Genomic DNA, 20,997 nt, shown 5'->3' on the forward strand with positions numbered 1-20,997 from the left:
GGACATAGCTCAGGGCAGAGGCTGTGGTTTCACCCCTCAGTATTACAAAAGAAAGGGAGGAGGGGAGGAGGCGGAGGAGGCAGAGGAGGAGGAAGAGGAGGAGAAGAAGGGAGAGAAAGAGGAGGCCTGTGTTTATATGCATGGTATGAGATTAGTATTGATTAGCTGATGAAACTGCTGCGTGCAGAGGTTCAAAGAAACCTGACCCTGCATCTCCGCAGTAGTTCACCATTCATTAATCCAGTGGCTGTGACCCTTGTGTCAAACACAGCTTCCGGGAGTAATGAGGGTGGTTGTAGTGGTTTGGCCTCTGTCTCCCCTCATGGATGCTCAGCCCCAGCCATCTCAGCTCAGTGCCCACTCGGATGCTGCCCCAGATGCCAGGTGCACTCTCTGCCCAGGGAAAGGACAGGCTGTGATGATGGCAGGAATGAGAAACCAAACCAAGGGCAGGAGTAAAGAAGGCAGAGCACAGGCCGGGACCTGGGCTCTCCCTCGAACCCATCACCCCACATGCTGAGGATCAGGCCATCGCCCTCAAGGGTAGAAGGCTCCAATTCTCATGGGTGGCCTCATCCCACCTTCCCTGGCTTTCTGTGCAGCCTTTCAGGGTTGCCCACACAGGTGCCCTCGAGTACCCTCCCCAGGCCCACCTGACTGCAGGTCCTCGTAGTCTGTGATGTCGTTGTCAGGTGTTTGCCCCACCAGCTGCTCCAGCTGCCTGTCTGTCAGATACTGCACGTCGTCTCCCTGGCTTCGGCGCTGCTGCTCCGCCAGCACAGCCTCCTGCAGGCTCAGGTAGCTCCTGGGGATCTAGGGACAGGTGGCCGTGGGAGAAACTCTCAGGTGCCAGGCCCAGCGCCAGCTAAGACAAGTGTGTCCTGCCCCTGGTCTGAGCCTGAGCAGCCTCTGTCTCCCCGTCCATCCCTCCGCTCCTCACCAGCCCCGTGTGGAACTTCTGACCCTTAGACCCTTAGGCACAGACACATGTTTCTCAGCACAGCGAGGGGGTGAGTGGCTCCCAAGCGCAGGAAGCAGGCTTCTTGGGACACGCACCAGCCTCCCCGCCAGCTTCTGGCAGCCGATGGTGCTGCCCACGTCCTTCATGTTGCATGTGACGTGGAAGATCAGCTGCCGCAGGCCCTCCTGGCCTTCCAAGCTCTTGCAGGAGATCTCACTGCATGTGCAGAAAGATGGGAGCTTAGTCGCACTTTGCAGAGGCCTGTGGCTCTTGTTTTCCCCAGAGGTTTGTCCTTAACCCTAGGAAGTCTGGAGAACTCATGGATGAAGTCTTGTGCTGGGTGCTCCATGATATGTCACTTTGGTCTGTCTCCCCAACAAGGCCATTTTATGGAGGAGGAAAGTGAAACAGAGATTCAAGGTGACCCCCAAGGATACCAGCTAGGAAGCTGTAGACTCAGGCTGGCCCAGTGCTCAGAGCCAGAGACAATGCTATGACCACAGACTCCAGGTATCCTCAGACCATACCAGGGACACATGAGCCTGCTCCTGCATGCTGAGCCAGGCTGACAGGTCCCAGGCTGCTCCATATAGTGGGCTTCAGGGGACTATATCCAGAGAAGGGACCATGAGAACCACCAGTACATCTGTGCTACAGCAATGTCCTCTGTATTCTCATAAGGAGACTCCATGCTTAATTCACAGAGCCTCAGTTTCACTGTCTGTAAAATGGGCATCAAAGCCCCTATAAACAGCATGCTGTGGTGAGATTCCACAGACAGAAAGTGAGTGGGCTGACAAGCTCAGGGTGGCTGTGCCCTGGTGAGGGGCTCATCTCTCCTCACTCTGCAGCTCTCTCCCTAAACAATCCCCTCCCACCCTCAACAGCTACAGGAACCCCCAGTCTCAAGGTGACCCCCCAGGGTCTGTCCTCAATAAACTAGTGGGGTGACAGTGCATGAGCGCACAGCTCTTAGTCCCATGGCACCAGCCATGGTGTTGGGAGGGTACCCAGAGGGGAAGGACACAGACTGCATCTCCAGGTCCTGTCCCGCCTCAATGGTGTACGAGGGGACTCACTGTAAGTGTTTGAAGGTGATGTCTGGGAAGCCGGTGGCTCTGGACCCTGAGGGTGAGCGGCACAGCGCCAGCACGTAGGCGCGCAGAGTCGCGATTCTCTCCACTCGGAATTTGGCTTCGATTAGGTCCAGGTGTGTTCCGACCACCAGCACCACAGCGTTGGGGGCCTTGGCCTGTGACAGAAAACGCACAGCTGAGCCCTGTCCTCCCCCCTGCACAAAGGACAGGAAACAGCTGACCAGGGCGCGGGGTGCCAGGTTGGAGGCTAGTGGCCATCTCAGTCACCATCCCACAGCCTGCCCCCTCAACAGTCGGCTCCCCACAGCTTCTTTCATGCAGGGTTACTGAGTTCAGCCACAGGGAAGGTGTCTGAATCTTCAGGAATTCCAGGCCAATCTGAGACCAGAGGCTTACAACATCCTCTTCTGCATCGTGTGTGTGTGTGTGTGTGTGTGTGTGTGTGTGAGAGAGAGAGAGACAGAGAGAGAGAGAGAGAGAGAGAGAGAGAGAGAGATCCTTAAATTTAAAATACATAAGAATGGTTCAAAGATGCCCCAGTCCTCAATCTTGAAAGGAGTTGGACAGCCCTGTGCTGAGAGTCAGGCAGGACTTTCTGGGCTGCTCTGAGAAAAGCCCTCAAAACACATAGCGTTTCTCCACAACACAGGCCTTTCTCCTCGGTTCAGGGGGCTCTCAGAGCAGTGCCGGGACCCCCTGTGATGGAAGGGACGGGCCAGCACCTCTCACCTCGATGTTGAGCAGCCAGAACTGCAGGCTGGCCACGGCCTCCTCCCCCAGCGCCAGGTTCCAGACCACCACGTACAAGGCCTTGTCCGTGAAGAAGCACTGGTTGACAGTGGCCATGCTGGCAGGGCCCCCGATGTCCCACACGTTGAATTCCACAGACTCAACCTACTTGAGCAGCAAGCAGGACAGGGAGGCATTTCAGCAATCAAGCTTTTAGTAGACCAGGCTGAGAAAAATAACCAAACTGTGCTGTGCTCAGGATTCAAGGGAGACGACGCGGCCTCAGAAAAGCCAGGGGCAGTCCAGACATGGCCTTGGAAAACCAAGGAACAGCCTCGTGCGTCCCCTGGGGCTCTGCGACCCAGCAAGAGATAGAGGCCCTGTGGCATAAGAGTGGGCTTGCGGGAGGGTCCTACGTCCTGCTAACCAGCTCACGCGACAGGGCTTAGGGACCCTGAAAAGCACTGCGTGTGGTCACCCTGCTCCAGTGCCATGGCTCCACCAAGATTAACTTTCTCTGCCCAGGCAGGACTGAGGTGGCGCCTCCAAACTTATGGAGGTCAGAGGGCTGCGCCCACCAAGGAGGATGGGAAACTCCCTCGACATGGGAAGCAAATAGCAGAAGAACTGCTGCGCTGCTGGGAGGGCTGTATAAACGGTGGTTTTTCTATCACGGGATGAGGTCACAGCTGGCCCGAGACAGTGAGGCTGCAGCTGGCGGGAGTGAGGAGTGAGGAGGAGCCATTTCCACGATGCAGCGCTGGGGCCTCCACGACACAGACAGCGAGCTGACCCCGTTTGGTGTAAAGATGAAAGCAGACAGCTGTGCTGCACCAGTGAAAGGTCAGCCACACAGAGGGCTGCAGGCTCAGCAGCCCCAAGATGGGCCAGCCGGCCCTCGGTGATGGGAGGGGGATTTACTGGTGGTGGGCGGGAAGTGCGCAGGAAAAACAGAAATGGGATTTCAACCACCAGACCTTCGATAACCATGCCTTAGAAAACAGCTGGAAGAAAATGAGGCTGGGTGGCTGTCAAAAAGGCAAAGCCTGAGCGTGTGCAGAGGAAGCCGGCTATGCAGGGAACCGTGGACATGAGTCAGCTAGCGTCCCGCTGGGGTGCTCTGGGTGGGCCTGGCGTTACTTATTTAATTGCCCTGCCTGCAACACTCAGGACTCCATTTTGCTTGTTGGTTTTTTTGTTGCGAGGTTGTCGATAGCTCAGAGCCTTGAACAGCTAAGCCCCTGCTCTACTGCTCAGTGGCTCCCCTAGCCCCAAGGCCCACATTAGAAGAGGACGGGTTTCAGGGTCAGGGAGATGGCTCAGTGGAATAAGTGCTTCCCTGGCAAGCACAAGGGCCTGAGTTCAATCCCTAGTTCCGCAAAAAAAAAAAAAAAAAAAAAAAAGGTTGCCTAGAAGAGGACCGGTTTCTGACTCTGGGATGTTGGAGTGCACAGTCACCACAGGCAGTGGAAACACAAATGGGGCAGACAAGGATGGCACCGTCTGTGGCATGTTCCTGACCACCCCATGCTGCCCCCGAGCGTGGAGACCCCATAGTCCAGACTCATTCTGCATAAAGAGCGAGAAGATGCCTGTTTCCATTTGCCTGGTATTAAGTGGAAGAGGGAGTGATGTGTGGAGTTTTGGGACTCAGGGGTGAAGGCAAAATCAGGGAGGGCAGTGCAGTAATCCAGCAGTGGCTTCTCAGACTTCTTGCGAGGGGACAGATAGATTCTGGGGGCACACTTCGCTCTCAGCCTTGGTAGCGGGGAGCACCCGGGCCATTTGTCTCGGAGTCCTTGGGGCCAGGGAGTGGTAAGGTCTAAGCACTGCAGTCCTCTGAAGCCACCCAAGGGAATCTAATGGAAAGCTAGGGTTAAGATTCCCTGGCTCAGAGCCTCAGCTTAATTACCATAGAAAAACTACAAGGTCACATAAAGAGTTGATTTGCTGTCCTTGGCAGGAGCTGGGCTGGAACAACACAGAGCACACAGTGGCCCCCACAGATGTCCTGGACCTTGGACACTAGGCTGAGAAAACCCTGGTCTTTCCAGGGAAGAGGGCAAGGGGCCCCCAAGAAGCCCCTCCCACCAGGGCTTCTGCGCGCTGACCATCCTTGACCTTGGCCTTGGAGCCTGCCGGCCTCTGGAGCTCCCACTTGGTTGTCCTGATGGTGGCCTCGCCGTGCGCCCCCTGGGGGGCCCTGCCCGTCTGCAAGATCTCCAGGAGGGTGGACTTGCCCTGGCGAGGCGGCCCCACGACAATCATCTTCATCACTTTGCACCTTTCCGCCCTCCGCAGCTGAGCACGCAGGAAGGACAGCATCGCTTTGGGCCCTGCGTGGATCGCACGGGGCTGAGTGGGTGCCGGCGCAAGGGACACCGCGCAGCATGCGCACGTCTCTTAGGATGTGCCCGCCCCTGCTGCAAGGGTGCCCCCATGTGCCCTAAGCGGGCAGCCAAGGACGACGCCCGGATCTGGCGTAGGGAGGCCAAGACCCAACTGGCCCCAGGTAATCAAGACAGGTAGTCTTACCACCTCAGTAACTACTGTTCTGGGGACAGCTTCACAGCCACGTCCCAAGCCCTGAAGCTGGAGCCGCGTGCGCGGTCACCCCCTGCTCCCGCCCCCAGAGCCTGGCAGGTGAATCCAGCTACGTGCGGAGGAGGTGGCCCGCAAGGCCGGGGCGCAGGAGCCCTACCTTCCTTCCTGACCTCTGCAGGCACGTTGCTGATGCTCAGGTCTTCCACATCCAGCTGCCACAGGTTGCTCAGTTGCCCCAGCTCAGGAGGGAGCTCTCGGAGGCCGGGGTTGCTAGGGTGCACACACGCATGCGCGCGCACACACACGCACACACACGCACGCACGCACGCACGCACACAGCTGCCATCAGCCTCCGTGAACTGCAAGGCCTACTACTCGCTTCCACCCCAGCCCCACACCTTGGACCCTGACTTCAACGGTCTCATTTAAACACTGCGCCCAAAGCCTTGCTCCCTGGACAGTCAGAGGCACAAAGGACAGTTCTGTCTTGCAAGTCTCCGTGGCTTAGAATTGAGTCCCCTCCCCAAATTTCCTTATCTCTTACTAGTTACCCTACTATCAAGATGACCACTGCCTCCTCATGAAAAGGCAAGATGCCTTTAAGACGAACATAAAGTTGGGCTTGGCAGTGCACGCCTGTGATCCCGGTACCCTGGGAGGCTGAGGCAGGAGGATCACATGGTTGACATTAGCCCGGGCAATTTAGCAATCTAGTGAGACCCTGTCTTGAAATAAAAAAGGGTCAGGAATGTAGCTCAGTGCCAAGGTCCTGTGTTCAATCCCCAGTACCATAAGAACAGATAAACGTAACAGTTTATATTTTCATCTAGTTTGCCCAGTGCCTACAACCCCTGAAGACTCTGACACGCAGTGGGTGCTCTGTAAAGAGAAGGCTGAAGGATGCCTGGTCCTCTCTTGCACCCTGAGTGAAGGAGGAGAGCAGGCGTGGCTGCATCTTCCCCTCTGCGACCTCCTGCACCATTCTCAAGTCTGAAAATCTTACTCCCGGCTCTAGAAAAAGTGCATGGCTTCTTCCTTCCTGGCTCCCGTGTCCCCTGGTGACTGAAGGGAGGACCCCTGCTTCCTGGGGCATGCAGGGCCAGACCCTTGCTCTTGCTGGGACTTACTTCCCCAGATAGAGCTCTGATAAGCTCTTCAGCAGGCAAACCGAGGGTGGGACTGCATCCAGGTGGTTCCCGTTCAGACATAGGACTTCCAAAGACTCACTCAGGAAGGTCGGGAACTCCAGCACGCACCCTGCGAAGACATAGCAGAGCAGACGGCATAGTTTTAAATAAGTTCAGAGCATCACATGTGGAGATCAAGGGGATGCACGTGTGGGTGCAGCCTCCATGAGGCGCTCTGGCCTTTGGGTCAGAACACAGTGCTCTTCTCGCTGACCTGGGGGTCTGATTCTACAGACACCTTGCGTGCCTGTGAGGCAAAGACGGGACAAGAAGGACACTTGGTGGCCTTGCAACAGCAAAGAGAGGATAACTGTGTGTCCACAAGGGGTCAGCTCAGTAACAGCGTAATAGGTCATTTTTCCAAAGCATGGGATGGTTACACAGTGAGCATAAGGGGATGCTCAAGAGCTAATGATGAATTGGAAAAGCAACACATCAAATCAGATTTCTAGGCTTTTTCTTTTTCTTTTTTTTTTTTTTTTGGAAGGGTCTACAGGTTGTTCAGGGTCTCACTACTAGATCAGACTCATAGTGATCCACCTGTTTACAGCCTCCCAACAGCTGGGATTACAGGCGTGCACCACCACGCCCAGTCTCAATTGCCACATCAGTGCGCCCAGGGGTTGGGGCCAGCACGGCAGGCTGGGAGATTGAACCCCAGGCCCCTGTGCCTGCTTGCAGGTGCTTTAATCTGCTAAGCTATTTGGCCAGCCCTATCTAGGCTTATTAATAAGTCAGAACATGTCTGTAGAGATGCACGCCACATCCGGTTATGTCATATGTCAGCATGCACACATGCAACAATGCACATGCGTACCTGCGTGTGGCACAGATATATACTAGACACAATTGTCAGCAACATGAATTCTGTCACTATTCCAGACAAGGGTCAGACTACAGGACTGTATATTCATCCCCCGTCCTCCAGTGCCGTTTGACAGTTTTGTTTTCAAATATACACAGGTTACTTCTTGAAAGGAAGGAAGCTAGTTAATTAGATAAACAACGATGTGGCCCAAGAATGCTGCCTAAGATGACACTTTGAAACACTGGCTGACTACTTAGAATTCAAATGGCTCCTTTAATTAGGCTAATTATGAGATTACCAAGAAAAGCATGTCAAATCTGCTGCTTCCACTGCACAGGGCATTTGTGTTGAGAAACAATGAAGCTAAGAGCTTAGAAATGCACACTCGTGAGGATCAGGATCAGAGGTTTAGATTTCAGCAGAATCTCTGAAGGGCTTCCAGAGGCAGGAAGAGTGAAGGAGATATCATGCCCTGCAGCTCAAGAAACTCAAGATAAAAGGCTCTCCTCGAAGAAGGAAGATGCCAGAGGAGGGAGATAAGGAAGCCAGGGTTCCTTTTGTGGGCTGAAACCATGTTGGTTTTCCCTTGATTATAACCGCCTCTCTCAAGTCAACTCTGGCTTTTCTCCACACAGGAATGGCAGTATCACAGTAACGGAGTAACCAGGCTGTGGAGAACATTCTGGAAAAGATGACAGTGGAATATCAAGATAGATGCCTGGAAAATATGCCAGTGTGAGGAGGGCTTGCTGCGGGTGCCCCTGCGGAAAGAAACTTTTTTTTTTTTTTGTAATTTAAAGTATTTTATTATAGACTCTAGAAATAACATATACAGTAACATTTCTCATCAAATCCATAGCGGAAAGAAACTTGCAGCAGACTTGAAAGATGTCTTTGTGCTCGACCTTGTCCTTCAAAGGCAGAGCATTGTTCTACTGTACAATATTTACTTAGGGCCAACGACAAGGAAGGGAAAGCCTAGCCATGTTCAGTACAGAGGCAGATTCCGTTCAGAGGTTTCCTTTCTTCCTTCAGTGAAAAGGGATGATCAGTGTTAGCCTGCCCTAAATCACATCTTTCATGAAGAACATCTGTCACAAGGTTTGCTTTCTTCCCAGAGAAAGGGAGAATTCTGAGCCCCTGGTTTGAGGGTTTCCAATTTTAAAGTTTCACCCTGGTGTTCATGAAGTCCCTTTAAGTGATGGATGAGCGGGGGGGAACAGCTGGAGCGCCAAGGAGGGCAACACCTGTCACGCTCCTGCGGCGAGTCGAAAACGATGGAGACCAGGCCAGCAGAAGACAGCTTGGGCTATTTATGAACTGCAGTTATTTATTCATAAGTTATTTATGACTCTGTTGGTCTGAATTTTACCGTAAAAATGGCCATCCAAATTATTTTTGGACAAGGTCACGACACAAATATGACCACCTGAATTTATGTAAATCTCTCTAGAATTTTACTATCCATCTGCAAACAAGTTGTCTTTTATAGAGAAACCTTTAAAAAATTTTTATAAGCAATTCTTTACACCAGAGTCGAGAGACCTGAGAGAACCCCACTTAAGAAAAATTCACAAGCTCACACTCGCCCAACCTTGCCTTCATTTTTCTTAAATGGAGGTCTCATCTTTCCAGATGAAATAGAAGTTACTGAGCAGCCAACACCACCGCACTCCTCTGCTAGGGAGCCTTCCAAGAGGGTAGACTCCTCACCTGGCTGCCAGCTCCACTCCTGGGTGGCTCAAGCACGGCCACGTTCCAGGCCCTTGGCACCCATTCCTCCGCTGTGCTCCGCTGTGTGCTTGACCTTGTGGCCATGTGGCTGGTGCCTTGGAGAGCCCCCCCCCCCCCCATGCTGCAGAGAGGCTGCATTTCTAGGCTGGAGGCAGAGTTCTAAAGTCAACCAGGCACACAGGCTCAATCCACCAGTAAGTGGCTTGTGTGACCATGATGCACCCCAACTCCCTGCGCACTGCCCCACTTGAGAAGGTGGTACTTGCTTCTCCTTTCTTCCCAGAGAAATCCCTACATCTGCACTGAGTTACTAGAGTCTAAAGCCCTTCATTAAAAAGGATCCAGTTATGAAAGTCGTAACTGTGTTTCCTTATTAATGTGGGAAAAGAGCCTTTCCTCAGTCTCCTGGCTGTTTGGACTTTCTTTCCTGCAAGCTGTTCATATTGTTTGTTGTTTATTTATTTTTCCCCATTTATGTATTTAGTATAGGGTCTACAGGGTCTCACTACGCAGCTCGGACTTGGAGTGATCCTCCTGTTTTCAGCCTTCCAGCACTGGGATTATAGGCGTGCATGATCAGGCCCGGACTCAGTCGCCAGCTCAGCGCGCCTGCGGGGGGCAGAGTCAGCACAGTGCGTGCGACCAGGGATCGAACCCCGGTCCCTGTTGGTTGCTCATTTTAAAAAACTTGTTAGGTTGTCTTTTTCCTCTAAAAATATCTATTTGTGAGTATTCTTCGTCTATTAAGGACTTGTGCCAATTTGTGTTGAAATAATTACTGTTGCAAATATTTCTTCTCTGCACGATAAGTTTATAATTTATTTCATTGACTAAAACTTTTCAATATTTACACAGCCAACATTTTTCTCTTTTTTTTTTGAAAAAAATATTTCTGGATTTCCCAGTTAGCTATTTAAAAGATCTTCCCCACACTCAGACTACACATATATTTTCTTAAGTGTTACTTTTTTTCTTTTCACTTAAACTTGTTAACTAAGTGAAAACTTTTTTTTTAGCTACTGGGATCAAACCCAGAATCTTCACATTGAGCTACATTCCTATCTCTGCCCCCTTTTTTTGAAAAAGGGTCTCATGCAGCTTGGACTTATAAAGATCCTTCAGTCTCAGCCTCCCTGGTGCTGAGATCACAGGCATGTGCCACCATGCCTGGTTTTGGGACCAGCACAGCATCTGGTACCAGGGATTGAACCCGGGTCTTTGCTCTTGCCAGGCAGGTGCTTAGAGCCAGCCCATACTTGCCCTTTTAAATTTTTTATATTGAGTTGCTCAACCTGGGTTTGAATTTGAGAACTTCCTGTCTCAGCTTCCTAGAGTGCTGGGATTACAGGTGTGCACTAGCATGCCTGGTTCACACAGAAACTTTTGTGGTCGATGTTCTGTTAGGAAATTTTATATTGTATGTTCCCACTGGTAGCTAGGTACTCAGTTGTACCAAAACCATCAAAACAATAAAACATTCTTTCCTATTAAGCTGCAATGCCAGTTTTGTCATATAGCGTTAAATTCCTACACACCTGTCCCTCAGTATCCGAGGAGCCCCCAAAGACATAAAATCCATGGATGCTCAAGGCCCACATAAAATGGCCAAGTATTTGTGTGGAACTTCCCATGCACTTCAGGTAGACTGTTGGATGACTTATGCCCTATCCACAGTGCAGGCTGTGCAAATAGCTGTTCCACTGTGTTTGGTCAGGGGACAATGACAACGGGAAAGTCTGTACATATTCAGTACAGATGCAATTGTTTTGCTAATATTGTCGATCCAAGGCTGGTTGGATCTGCAGGTGCAGAGTCTGCAGACACAGACAACTGGCTGTAGTTGCTTCGGTTTAGTTCTGGATTCTGTCTCTTCCACTGATAGGCAGTTACTTTTCCAATCCTATACAAACACAGGCACATGTGAGCCATCTACGCACACACCACATGAGCGCACACAGCAGCCCATCAGAAAACAGAGCAAGGGAATGGCCAGGCACCTCCTGAAAGTGTCCTGGCCTCTGCCACATTTTTCCTCCCTGTCCCACGCTGCCTGTGCTTTCCAGCAGTCCACCATGCCAAAGAAGAAGACCACAGTAACACATCTAACACGACCTAAATTTTAATGTACAGCATCCAGAGGGACAAGCCTGTGAATGCAGCTGGGTTTGGAAGTCTTAGCTTTGACCACAACGTCAACCTCATAGGAAGAGAGAATAGAACACTGGTCCCTGGAGCCTGCCAAAGGCAAAGGATGGAGAAAGGATGGTTATGGACACGGGGGGAGGGGGTGCAGCTAGACAGAAAAGTGACGTCTGACGTCCAACAGCACAGGAGAATTACAGCTGGCTACAACTCATTGAATATTTCAATTTATTTTTAATTTATGTATTTGGTACAGGGTCTTTTTCCCCCCTGTATTTTAGGGAAGGGTCTACAGGGTGTTCAGGGTCTCACTACTAGATCAGACTCCTAGTGATTCTCCTGCTTACAGCCTCCCAAGTGCTGGAATTACATGTGCGCACCACCATGCCCAGTCTCAATTGCCGTCTCAGCATGCCCCAGGGGCTGGGCCGGCACAGCAGGCCCAAGGATTGAACCCCTGGCCCCTGTGCCTGCTTGTAGGTGCTTTAATCCACGGAGCTATTTGGTTGGCCCTTCACTGCATATTTCAAAATGTCCAGCAGAGAGGGCTTGGACTGTTCTCCACACAGAGGAGCATCCAATACTTGAGGTGATAGAAATGCCAAGTGCTGAAATGTCACGCTGCACCCCACCGGTGTGTGCAGTTGGTATGTATCTAATAAATACCTGTGCTGAATTGGTTGTTGGGCGGTTGGGACAAATACTCAAGGAAAAGCTCTGCTTTTATCACTCTAGGGAAAAGCCAGGCTTTTCTGCCACCTCAGACCAGCTTGGGCCTTTGGAGCCCAGCCTGGCTGTGACTCTAAGTGGACACTGCAAGATGTCACAACATGACAGGAGGGACTAACAGCATGGGTCTCCCGGCCCTAGGGCCTGGGCAGAAACCTGGTTATGCTACGGGACCCAGACACATCAGGCAGCCTCATGCTGCAGAAGGAAGCGTGCTCCCTCCAGTGCAAATGGGGGCCCTAACCTCCAGCGCGGCCATATCTGGGGGCAGGGCCTTTGAGGTTTAGATGAGGCTTTGAGGGGGGTCCTCAGGGTGATCAACACATTTATGAGAAGAGGAGAAGAATCTAAAGCCTCTTTGTGTCCCCTCCATCTGAGGACACAGTGAGAGAAAGGGTGGCCATTCACAAGAAGAGAGCCCCGACTGGCCAGAAACCAGCAGTTCTAGGGCCTCCAGGACAGCGCCACATGCATGGGAGTTGCGAGCCATCAGCCTGAAATGGGGCAGTGCAGCGCGTGCCTCACGCCGTGAGGATCACACTCCAGCTTTGCAAGTGGTCAGCGCGTCCCTGCTGGCAACAGCCACCGCGTCCCTGCGCTCCAGACCGGAAGCCGGGGCTGCAGGCCCCAGGCCCGGCGCACGTGCAACACGAGCGAGAGCAGTGCTCACGTGTGGGCTCGTCAGCCGGCCTCGGCCACCTCTGGCACCGCTGCAGAGCACTGGAGGGGGAATCCAGACCCGTTGGTAGACCCCGTCTCTCCACACCCGCTCCCCACACCAGCACACACCTGTCTCTGTCCCTGAACGCTGGCGGCCTCTGGTGGTGAAAAAGGAAATGCGCTTTGTTTTAAGTCCATCTTCGCTCCTGCAAGGGGAAAAGAGGAATCAACGCTGGAGAAGAGCACTGCGAGGGCGCAGAGTCTTATTCTGGCTTGACCGCCTCATACAGAGGCACGGGGGAGACAAGGGACCACCTCTGCAGCTTGCAGGAAGCCACGGGGAGCCCAGGGCTCTGCGGGGGGGGGGGAGTAAACATTTTAGAAAGAATGACCTAACGCGGCTCCTACTGGTTTCCATTCTCGGGCATTCCCCCTGCGGCAGATAGATGCCAGGGCTTCCGTGCCCAGCACATGCCAACACCACTTCTCCACTGGGTGCCCTCCTCAGGACGCTCGCTTGGGCATCTTTTCTGCTGAGATGCTGTGGATGCACCCGGCTGGTCTTTTATTTTATTTTATTTATTTATGTATGTATGTGTGTGTGTGTGTGTGTGTGTGTGTGTGTGTGTGTGGCCAGCTCAGCCCACCAGGGGGCGGGGCTGGCTGGCATGTGGTGCTGGGGGATTGAACCGCGGTCCCTGTGCTTTGCTAAGCTTATTCTAAGTAGACACCCGGCTGGTCTTCCCGCCCTCAGGCCACTGGGCCAGGGTCCACCCTTTCCCGGAAGGCACTCCTCTCCGGCGCCTGCCTACTTGTCATTCAGTCATTCATGCTAGCTTGGGATGGGCAAAGACTTTTGCACAGAATTCTAGTTTCAGCGAAAGTGAAAGACAAGATCACATTGAAGTCCTAACCCTGCAGGCTCTCAGAGCACGACTGTATCTGGAGCTGAAAGCTGGGCATCCCTAATGCACAAGTCTGAGATCCACGCTGCTGGGAAACCCTCATTCTGGCAGTTCTACCCCTGCCCTCATGTCTCCGGTCACAGTCAGAATGCAGGCCCGCTGCATGCACTGAGTACAGTAACCTTCAGGATCTGTCGCTGCGGTGCATAACAAACACAAATGCATCTGTGTTACACTGGGGTCCCTTCCCCAAGATGTCTCATAATGTGAATGCAAATTTTCCCAATGCAGAATGCTCCTGATACCTAGCATTTCAGAGGCAGGCTACCCGACCTGCACAGTAGGAGGATCTTTAAGGGGTGATGGTGTTAAGATGGGTTCATTTGAGTAGGCCCTAATCCAGTGTGACTGGTGTCCTTGAAAGAAGACATTCGGCCACTGGCCCACGCAGAGGAGGACTCTGGGAGACGCATGGAGAAGACGGTGAATCTAAGCCATGGCAAGACGTCACAGGAGAAACCAGGCCCGCCGACACCTTGGCCTTTGCCTTGCAGCCCCTTGCAGCCCGGTAAGCAGTTAGTGCTGCTGTGGAAGCCCCAGCTGTGGCACTGCACTCCTGGCACGGGCACTGGCACTTCCCCAGGGCCTGTCTCCTGGGGCCACACACACACTTAGGGACACCCACCCCTGCTTACTTGCCAAATTGGTTCCTGGAGAGGTCTAGGGTTTTGAGCTGTCTGCAGGTCCACTTCTCCTGCGGAGGCAGGGCCATGAGCTGGTTCCCCTGCACCCTCAAGAACATGAGGGTCTGGGAGAGAGGGAGAGAGGAAAAGGTGGCGTCAGGTGCAGCGATGGAGGCAAGACTGAGGAGAAAGTCAGTGAGCTGCTTCCCAGAGTGTGGCCGAACAGCTGTAGCACATTCCATGTTACAGGGGTGCCAGTTGTGGGGGGCCTGGACAGTTTAGGGTCGGAGTGAGAACCTATCTCTGAATAAAAACTATAAGAAAAGAGGGCTGGCCAAATAGCTCAGCAGACTAAAGTGCCTGCTTAGGCAGAGTGCATTGGCGGGGGTTCGATCCCCCGTGTGCCATGAGGGTCCCGCCCCAGGGCGCACTGAGACTGGGCCTGGTGGTGGTGCGCATCTGTAACCCCAGCTCTTGGGAGGCTGAACACAGGTGGATCACTGTGAGTCTGATCTGCGTAGTGAGCTCCTGTGGACCCTGTCCTAAAATACAAACAAAACAAAACAAAAACAAAAACAAAAGAAAGAAACCTATAAGAAAAGGATGGGGGCTATGGCTCAGTACAAAGGCCCTGGGTTCAATCCTTTTACTGTACACGCATACACACACACACACACACACACACACAGATTTCATCAGAGCAGATGGAATAAGGTGTCTACAGAAGAACTTCCCTCCAGGTCTAGGAGGAACAATTGCACAATGAAAGGAGTCCAAGCACTTCCAAGAGTTCTGAAGTCCCAAGAGTTGTCATTAGTAGTGACTTGTCCCTGTCACATGCTGAATCTAGAGTTTATGATTGATTCATGGTCCAATGCTGGGATTAAGGGTAGGAGTACTACACTTGTCCTAGGGCAGGTAGACTGCATACAATACGAGGGATAGAAAGAGTACTGTCTCTCTCTCTCTCTCTCTCTCTCTCTCTCTCTCTCTCTCTCCCCCCATTCTTCCTTCCCTCCTTCCTTCCCCCTCTCCCTCCCCTTCCCTCTCTCCATACCACCCTGCCTTGGGGCCAGCCAATTATGGACTGGAACCTCTATAAACTATGAGCTAAATGAACCTCCTTTAACACTGAGTGTTGGGTATTTTGTCTCTGGAACAAGAAAAGTAACTAAGACAGTTCTGCTCTAGTTTGGATTGCCCCAAAGAATAGACTCTAGCTCATGGCATCATCGGGAAGTACTGGACCCTCTGGGAAGAGGAAATTGGGTTGTTGGGGATAGAAGGGCATAGCGGGACTCTGCCCCTTCCTCCTCTTCTTTCTTTGGGGCCTGGCCATGAAGTGAACAGCTCCGGCCTACTGGCTCCACACTCCCTGCCATGATGTTCTACCTCACGACAGGATCAAAAGCAACTGACTATGGACTCCAAAACTATAAGCCAAAACAAACCTTTCTTCACAGTAAGCTGGTTGCCTTAGGTGTTTGTGACAGTAATAGGAAACAGACCAACAGAGGAAACCCAGAAGTAAACCCTGAGGCATCACATCCGCTACCTTCCCATCTTTGCTTATGAGCACATGTATTTTTTAGAGCTGACCTTGTCCGTCGCCCTTGTTTAAGAAACTTAGGAAAGGCATACAGATTGCGCTGCGTTGTGGAATACTTTCTGCCACCAAAGTTGAACATAACAAATGAAGTGCTCTTAGACTTACATCAAGCTGGAAAAGTCCCAAGGGAACTTCTTTCAGTGCGTTTTCTGAGAAATCCACATCCTTAAGGTGATTTTTCCAGAAGACAGACATTTTGCCTGGCAGCGATTCCAGGGCATTTTTGGACGCTTTACAACATTTCTAGGAGTTTGATGAGAAAGCAAATGAATATTAAGCAGCTTTTTCAAGGCGAGCATGCCTGAAAGACTATAAATTTGATGTTAAAAATAAGACCACTGTAAGCAGGGCTCTGACATAACAAGCGGCTGCGTGAGTTCAGAGGCTACAAACTTGTTGGGCCTGTGGTCCTGCCCTGTTCCAAGAAGGGAAGGGAATGGGGTTTTCGGGGGACACAAAGAGGGATTATAGTTCTCCTCCTCCATCCCAGAACATCTGCCCCACTGTCCTTGGAAATAGTGGAACAATTCAGAGCCACGCTGGAGCCGGTTTCCCACACACATGTGGTCAAACTAGAAAGGATAATGTGAGTGATGGAGAATTTCCTGGTGGAAAACCAACAGCAATAAAGCACAAATACTCTTTCTGCTGCTCCCCACTCCATCTGTTTTAACAAGCCACGTCCCCAAGAAACAAAAACATCATTTAGCTGGTGTTGCTGTGAATGCAAATTGTTTCTTATTCTTATTTTATGGCTCTTCTATAGAATCGACCCCACCCTTCTGTGGGCAGAACCAGCATCCTGCGCCGGGACAAGGTGCCGCTGCACAAAATTCCACGGCTGTGCTGTGCAGCTTGTGGACGGGACCCGGAGCTGGCTCCCGGGTGAGCTCCTGCCTGAGCACCCTGGCCTTGCTGCAATGCCCACAACAGGGCTTGGCTGCCAGGGGGCACAAGCCTGGTACCCAGTGGCGCCTCCAAGGTGAAAAAGTGCGAGATTTCGTGGAGGGAGTTCTGTGCAGGTCCCTCGGTCACACCCAGGAGTGACCGTGCCTTGCATGACTTAGTAGGGTACTAACCAAAGGGCAGGCCCAGGGGTCGGGAAACACCTTCAGGTTGTTTCTGGAGACATTCAGACAACTGAGCGACTTGAAAGAGTGCAGGAAAAGGGCGGGGAGTTCTGTCAGTTTATTGTCAGATATGTCAAGTTCCTGTAACTTCCGCAGACCGATCCAGTTGGTGGCTGGGGATGGGGGTGGGGGAAGAAAGGTGAATTGGTTAAAAAAAGATCTCATCAGGAAAATGACTCAATTACATCAGGTCACTGATGATAAACATACCATTTTCTTCTTCGAACAATTTTTCCAAGTAATTTTTAGAAGCTGTCAGCTTTTGAAGTTTTGAAAGGTGCAAGAATGCAGGCGGGAGGTGGGAGAGCTTGTTGCTGGAAATGTCGATTTCAAGGAGCCTGGGGTTGGGGAAGAGGGAGGCCACTTCAGACAAAGTGAAATGTCACGTTCCAATTTTCTTTATAAATGAGGTACTATTATTTTTTCTCCCTGCACATGGCCAGAGTGTGTGCTAAAGGTGTGGCTCACACGGTTCGTGTTCACTGGATGGACTCGCCACATCTGGCATGAGGAGGAGGATGGAGTCTTTCTTTGGGAGTGTTGCTCCCGCCAACCAGCAGAGATTAAGCCATGTGATAGAGCAAAGTAAGCCGGTGCCCTGTAGCTGACGGAAGCCCCAGGGCAGGGGCCCAAGCTTTTCAGTCCCCTGTGGGCACATCTATCCAGCCCATGTCAAAGAATGTGTCAGATGGTCCTTGCTCTCTAAGGCACGTGAGAGAAACTTGTCTGTGAGGCTGACAGGCTGAGCCCAAGTTCTTTCTAACATCCTGGTCTCTTACCTCGCTTAGAGCCCTCGCTTTTGCAACCAGCTCAAACCCTTTATAGCACAATGCTCTGCAGATATGGGTCCTGCAGGAATCAGCTAAGCAGGCCCTTTCCCTTCCCATGCAGCTTCAGTGGAAGGCTCAGTCCTCTCCCAATGCCCCCAGAGAACACAGCCGGCACTCACGTGGTCCCCACACTGCCAGAATACCATGGAGCAGACCCTACCTCCCAAGTGCCTTCCCACTTTCCCTGGTGAAGGGGTCTCAGGTTTCCACCAGCCCAGGAAGCTGTCGGCCACCCTGGTCTGATTTCTGTGCAGGATCAAGACAGGCATCGTGGCCAGGCAGTTAGTGCTGTGCGGCTGTTAGCATGCAACGTGGCCAGACCATCTCTCTAGACATCTCTGAGTTCGCCTCAGAAGAGTTCTGGAGAGCTCACGCAAGAGCCGGCAACACTTCTTTCTCACCTTTGAGCCAGAAATTTTGGTTTCAAAAACACAAACGCAGAAGCCCAGGCAGGTCAGTGTGGCAGCCTGTGTGCGCCAGGAGGCCCACCTGGAGCAGATGATCTCGTCCGATGACTGCACGCTGGGCAGCTCTCCCAGGTGGTTGTCGGAGAGGTTCAGCTTCCGGAGGTTGATGAGTCCCCAGGGGATGACAGAGGGGAGGGAAGCCAGGCAGTTGGCAGAAAGGTCCAGCTCCGTGATCTGGCAGGAGATGTCGATGAGCCAGTCGAGGTTCACCCAGGGCAACCGGAGGTGGGACCATTTCACACGGAGTGGCTGGTGGTGGAGAAAGAGAGAGCAGAGGTGAGCAGGGGTCTCGGTGAGCTGCTGGGACTGGGGCGGTGGTGTCTCGCAAGCATCCGCCCCGGGGCCAGCACAGAGGATGTGCCCATCCTGATGTCCACTGGAGTCTCAGAGCCAATCTGTTCAGGGCTCCAGCAAGTCAGCCACAAGCCTCCAGAGGGCGCTGGTGGGCTCAGAGCCAGCCCTTAGGATGCTGTTTCCCGTGAGGAAGGAAAGGTAGCAGAGATTGCCTTCCAGGAAAAAGGAGACCCGCTGAGGCTTGGAGGGGCCTCTCCTAGGCTGGACATGAAGACCGGGATGCAAATCTGGCCTGCGACCGCTTCTCAGGCACCCCTTTTCCGGGGCGGGAGCAGCTGTCACCTGCAGCCACCTGCACTGGGCCAGGCCATATTTGAGAACAGGTTGCTTCCAGCATAAGCAGCTGAATACACAAGTGAAGAGTGGGCCACACTAGCACAGGTAGAAACAGGGGCGCTGAGGGAGCCACCCCCTGCGGCTTCAGTCAACTATAAACACAGCGGCATCCTAATGATCATCCATGCTTAAGCTTAGGTCGTGATGCCCACCCAAGGGGGCAGGTCACGGGCACCGGGGGGTGACGGCATGGGAGACCCGTTACACGCTAGAAGCCTGCGTGATGGCGGTTCCTCTTCCTCCTCCTCCTTCTGTTTGTCCTTCTGCCTGATCCTGCTGCTACTGTCTGTGATCTTCTGCAAACCTAGCTACTTATGACGATGAGGCATATGCTTGGCAATTCTTTCTTTGTTACACACAAGAACCTGGACTATTCTGGGCCCATCCAAGGGTAAACAACAGTGTATATAAAGCCAGACCTCTGATGCACAGCCTGCAGCAACCTGGGAGGAAAGCGACCCTTTAGCTATAGCAAGCAGCGCAGGCAGCCGGACTGTGCTCATAACTGGCCTCTTGCCTGAGCTTTGTTCCTGCTTCCAACTCAGGAGAACCGGGGAAAGCTCTCTGTGCCCCTTAACCAGTTCCTTAGGATTTCCTGCTTCCCGTGAGCCCGCTGCCAGGCCCCAAACCTCTGCTTTCTTCCACTCTAAAGTCTTCCCATTCTGCTGCTGCTGCTGCTGCTGCTGCTGCAGCTGCAGGTGACAGCCGCTCTCTTGCCCTGGCAAGCCCCGAATACATGCTTTCTCATTTGGCTAGTCTTTGTTTATTTCCACAGGAGGAAGTCAGAAAGCCCAGCGGTTTGCTGGTGTGGTACAGCAAAAGCGATCTGGTTAAATGCGTGCAAGTGGGACTCTGTTCTTCCTTCTTCATTATCAAAGTATTTGGGCTCAGTTAGGTTTCTGGGGAGAGGAAATCTGCGTTTTGGCTTGCTTCTCCAAAGCAACTGGAAATCCATAACGGAAAATTAGAGGAGCAGAAATATAAACAGAAATTAGTGCTTCGCAAATGGGAAAATGGAAGAACCCGCAGGGACTGTGGAAAGATACCAATAAATGCGGAGTAAATTGGCCTTTAAAGTTGGCAGCAACTGAGGGAGTGCCGTCTGGCCACTAGATGGCGTGTGTGCCCTGTCTTTAGTCCCCCCACACCAAAGTTTGGAGACTGGGAGTCCCCACCCCTGTGCTCCCCGGCCCTTTTCTGCCCTTTTCCTCTCTCCCCCCCCCTCTCTTTGTTCATATACACAGCATATCACACTGAAAATGTAAAAACACCAGGTTCACTGATTTTAATGCATCACAACTGATTTACTAACCTGTCTTCCAACATAAAACACCCCCTCTTCATTTTGCTGAATCATCTGTGAGTAAATGATGCGTCATGACATTTCATCCCAGACATTTTACCTCGCACCTCTGAAGAGCAAGCATATTTTCTGTACGATTATAGTTTTCAACACAAAGCATCATTACAATGTTATCAAGTCCGAAATCTACAGACAAATATTCCCAGATAACCTAGAACATCTTTGATAACTATTCTGCATCCTGATACAGGGTTCCATGAAGAATCACACACCACAAAGCCAGGCACCGGGGTGCACAGCTGTAATCTCAGCACTTGGGACACTGAAGCAGAACGATCACTATGGGTTCAAGGCCAGGCTGGGCTATAAAGCAAGATCCTGTCTTGAAAAAGCCAAACCAAAATTAAAAACAATCACACACTGTCTTTAGTTTTCATGTTCTTTTTCTTCAATCTGAAGGGTCCTCATACCGTTGGATTGTTTTGACACTGGTGTTGCAATTTTCCAGTTATTCCATTTGGCCTTGTGGAAAAATGTTGCCACGATGTGAGTTTACTCCGTTGTTTGCTAGAGCTTCAAGTTAAGCGTTCATTTGGAGGCTTGACTGGAGACAATGCCGCGTCTTTTGTACTGATACCAGTAGGGGGCACCAGACCTCACACCGAGACTCAAGTGCCAGGCTTGACCTCGGGCTATGATGTCTCTCAGATCTTTCCTTTGTAAAAGTACATTTTACCCTTCGTGATTCACAAGCAAGCTGTAAGGTGGTATCTGGACACTGAGTATCCC

The 20,997-nt window shown here is 52.0% G+C and overlaps 1 protein-coding gene across 1 annotated transcript in view; it reads right to left on the reverse strand.

Annotated features, from left to right (window-relative positions):
- Positions 1-20,997, reverse strand: part of Lrrk1 (leucine rich repeat kinase 1) — a 134,949-nt gene that overhangs the window by 30,359 nt on the left and 83,593 nt on the right. Inside the window, exons 7-19 of the mRNA XM_004623448.2 lie at positions 18,238-18,464; positions 17,129-17,256; positions 16,868-17,031; positions 15,894-16,031; positions 14,192-14,304; positions 12,721-12,797; positions 6,459-6,588; positions 5,489-5,601; positions 4,909-5,123; positions 2,788-2,952; positions 2,041-2,213; positions 1,057-1,177; positions 654-813 (exon numbers count right to left, since the gene is read on the reverse strand). Of these exons, the coding sequence (XP_004623505.1) occupies positions 654-813; positions 1,057-1,177; positions 2,041-2,213; positions 2,788-2,952; positions 4,909-5,123; positions 5,489-5,601; positions 6,459-6,588; positions 12,721-12,797; positions 14,192-14,304; positions 15,894-16,031; positions 16,868-17,031; positions 17,129-17,256; positions 18,238-18,464 (1,924 nt within the window). The remainder of the gene's footprint in view (positions 1-653; positions 814-1,056; positions 1,178-2,040; positions 2,214-2,787; positions 2,953-4,908; positions 5,124-5,488; positions 5,602-6,458; positions 6,589-12,720; positions 12,798-14,191; positions 14,305-15,893; positions 16,032-16,867; positions 17,032-17,128; positions 17,257-18,237; positions 18,465-20,997) is intronic.

Source organism: Octodon degus, unplaced genomic scaffold (genome assembly GCF_000260255.1).
Source record: "Octodon degus isolate 3935 unplaced genomic scaffold, OctDeg1.0 scaffold00002, whole genome shotgun sequence".
Taxonomy (NCBI): Eukaryota; Metazoa; Chordata; class Mammalia; order Rodentia; family Octodontidae; genus Octodon; species Octodon degus.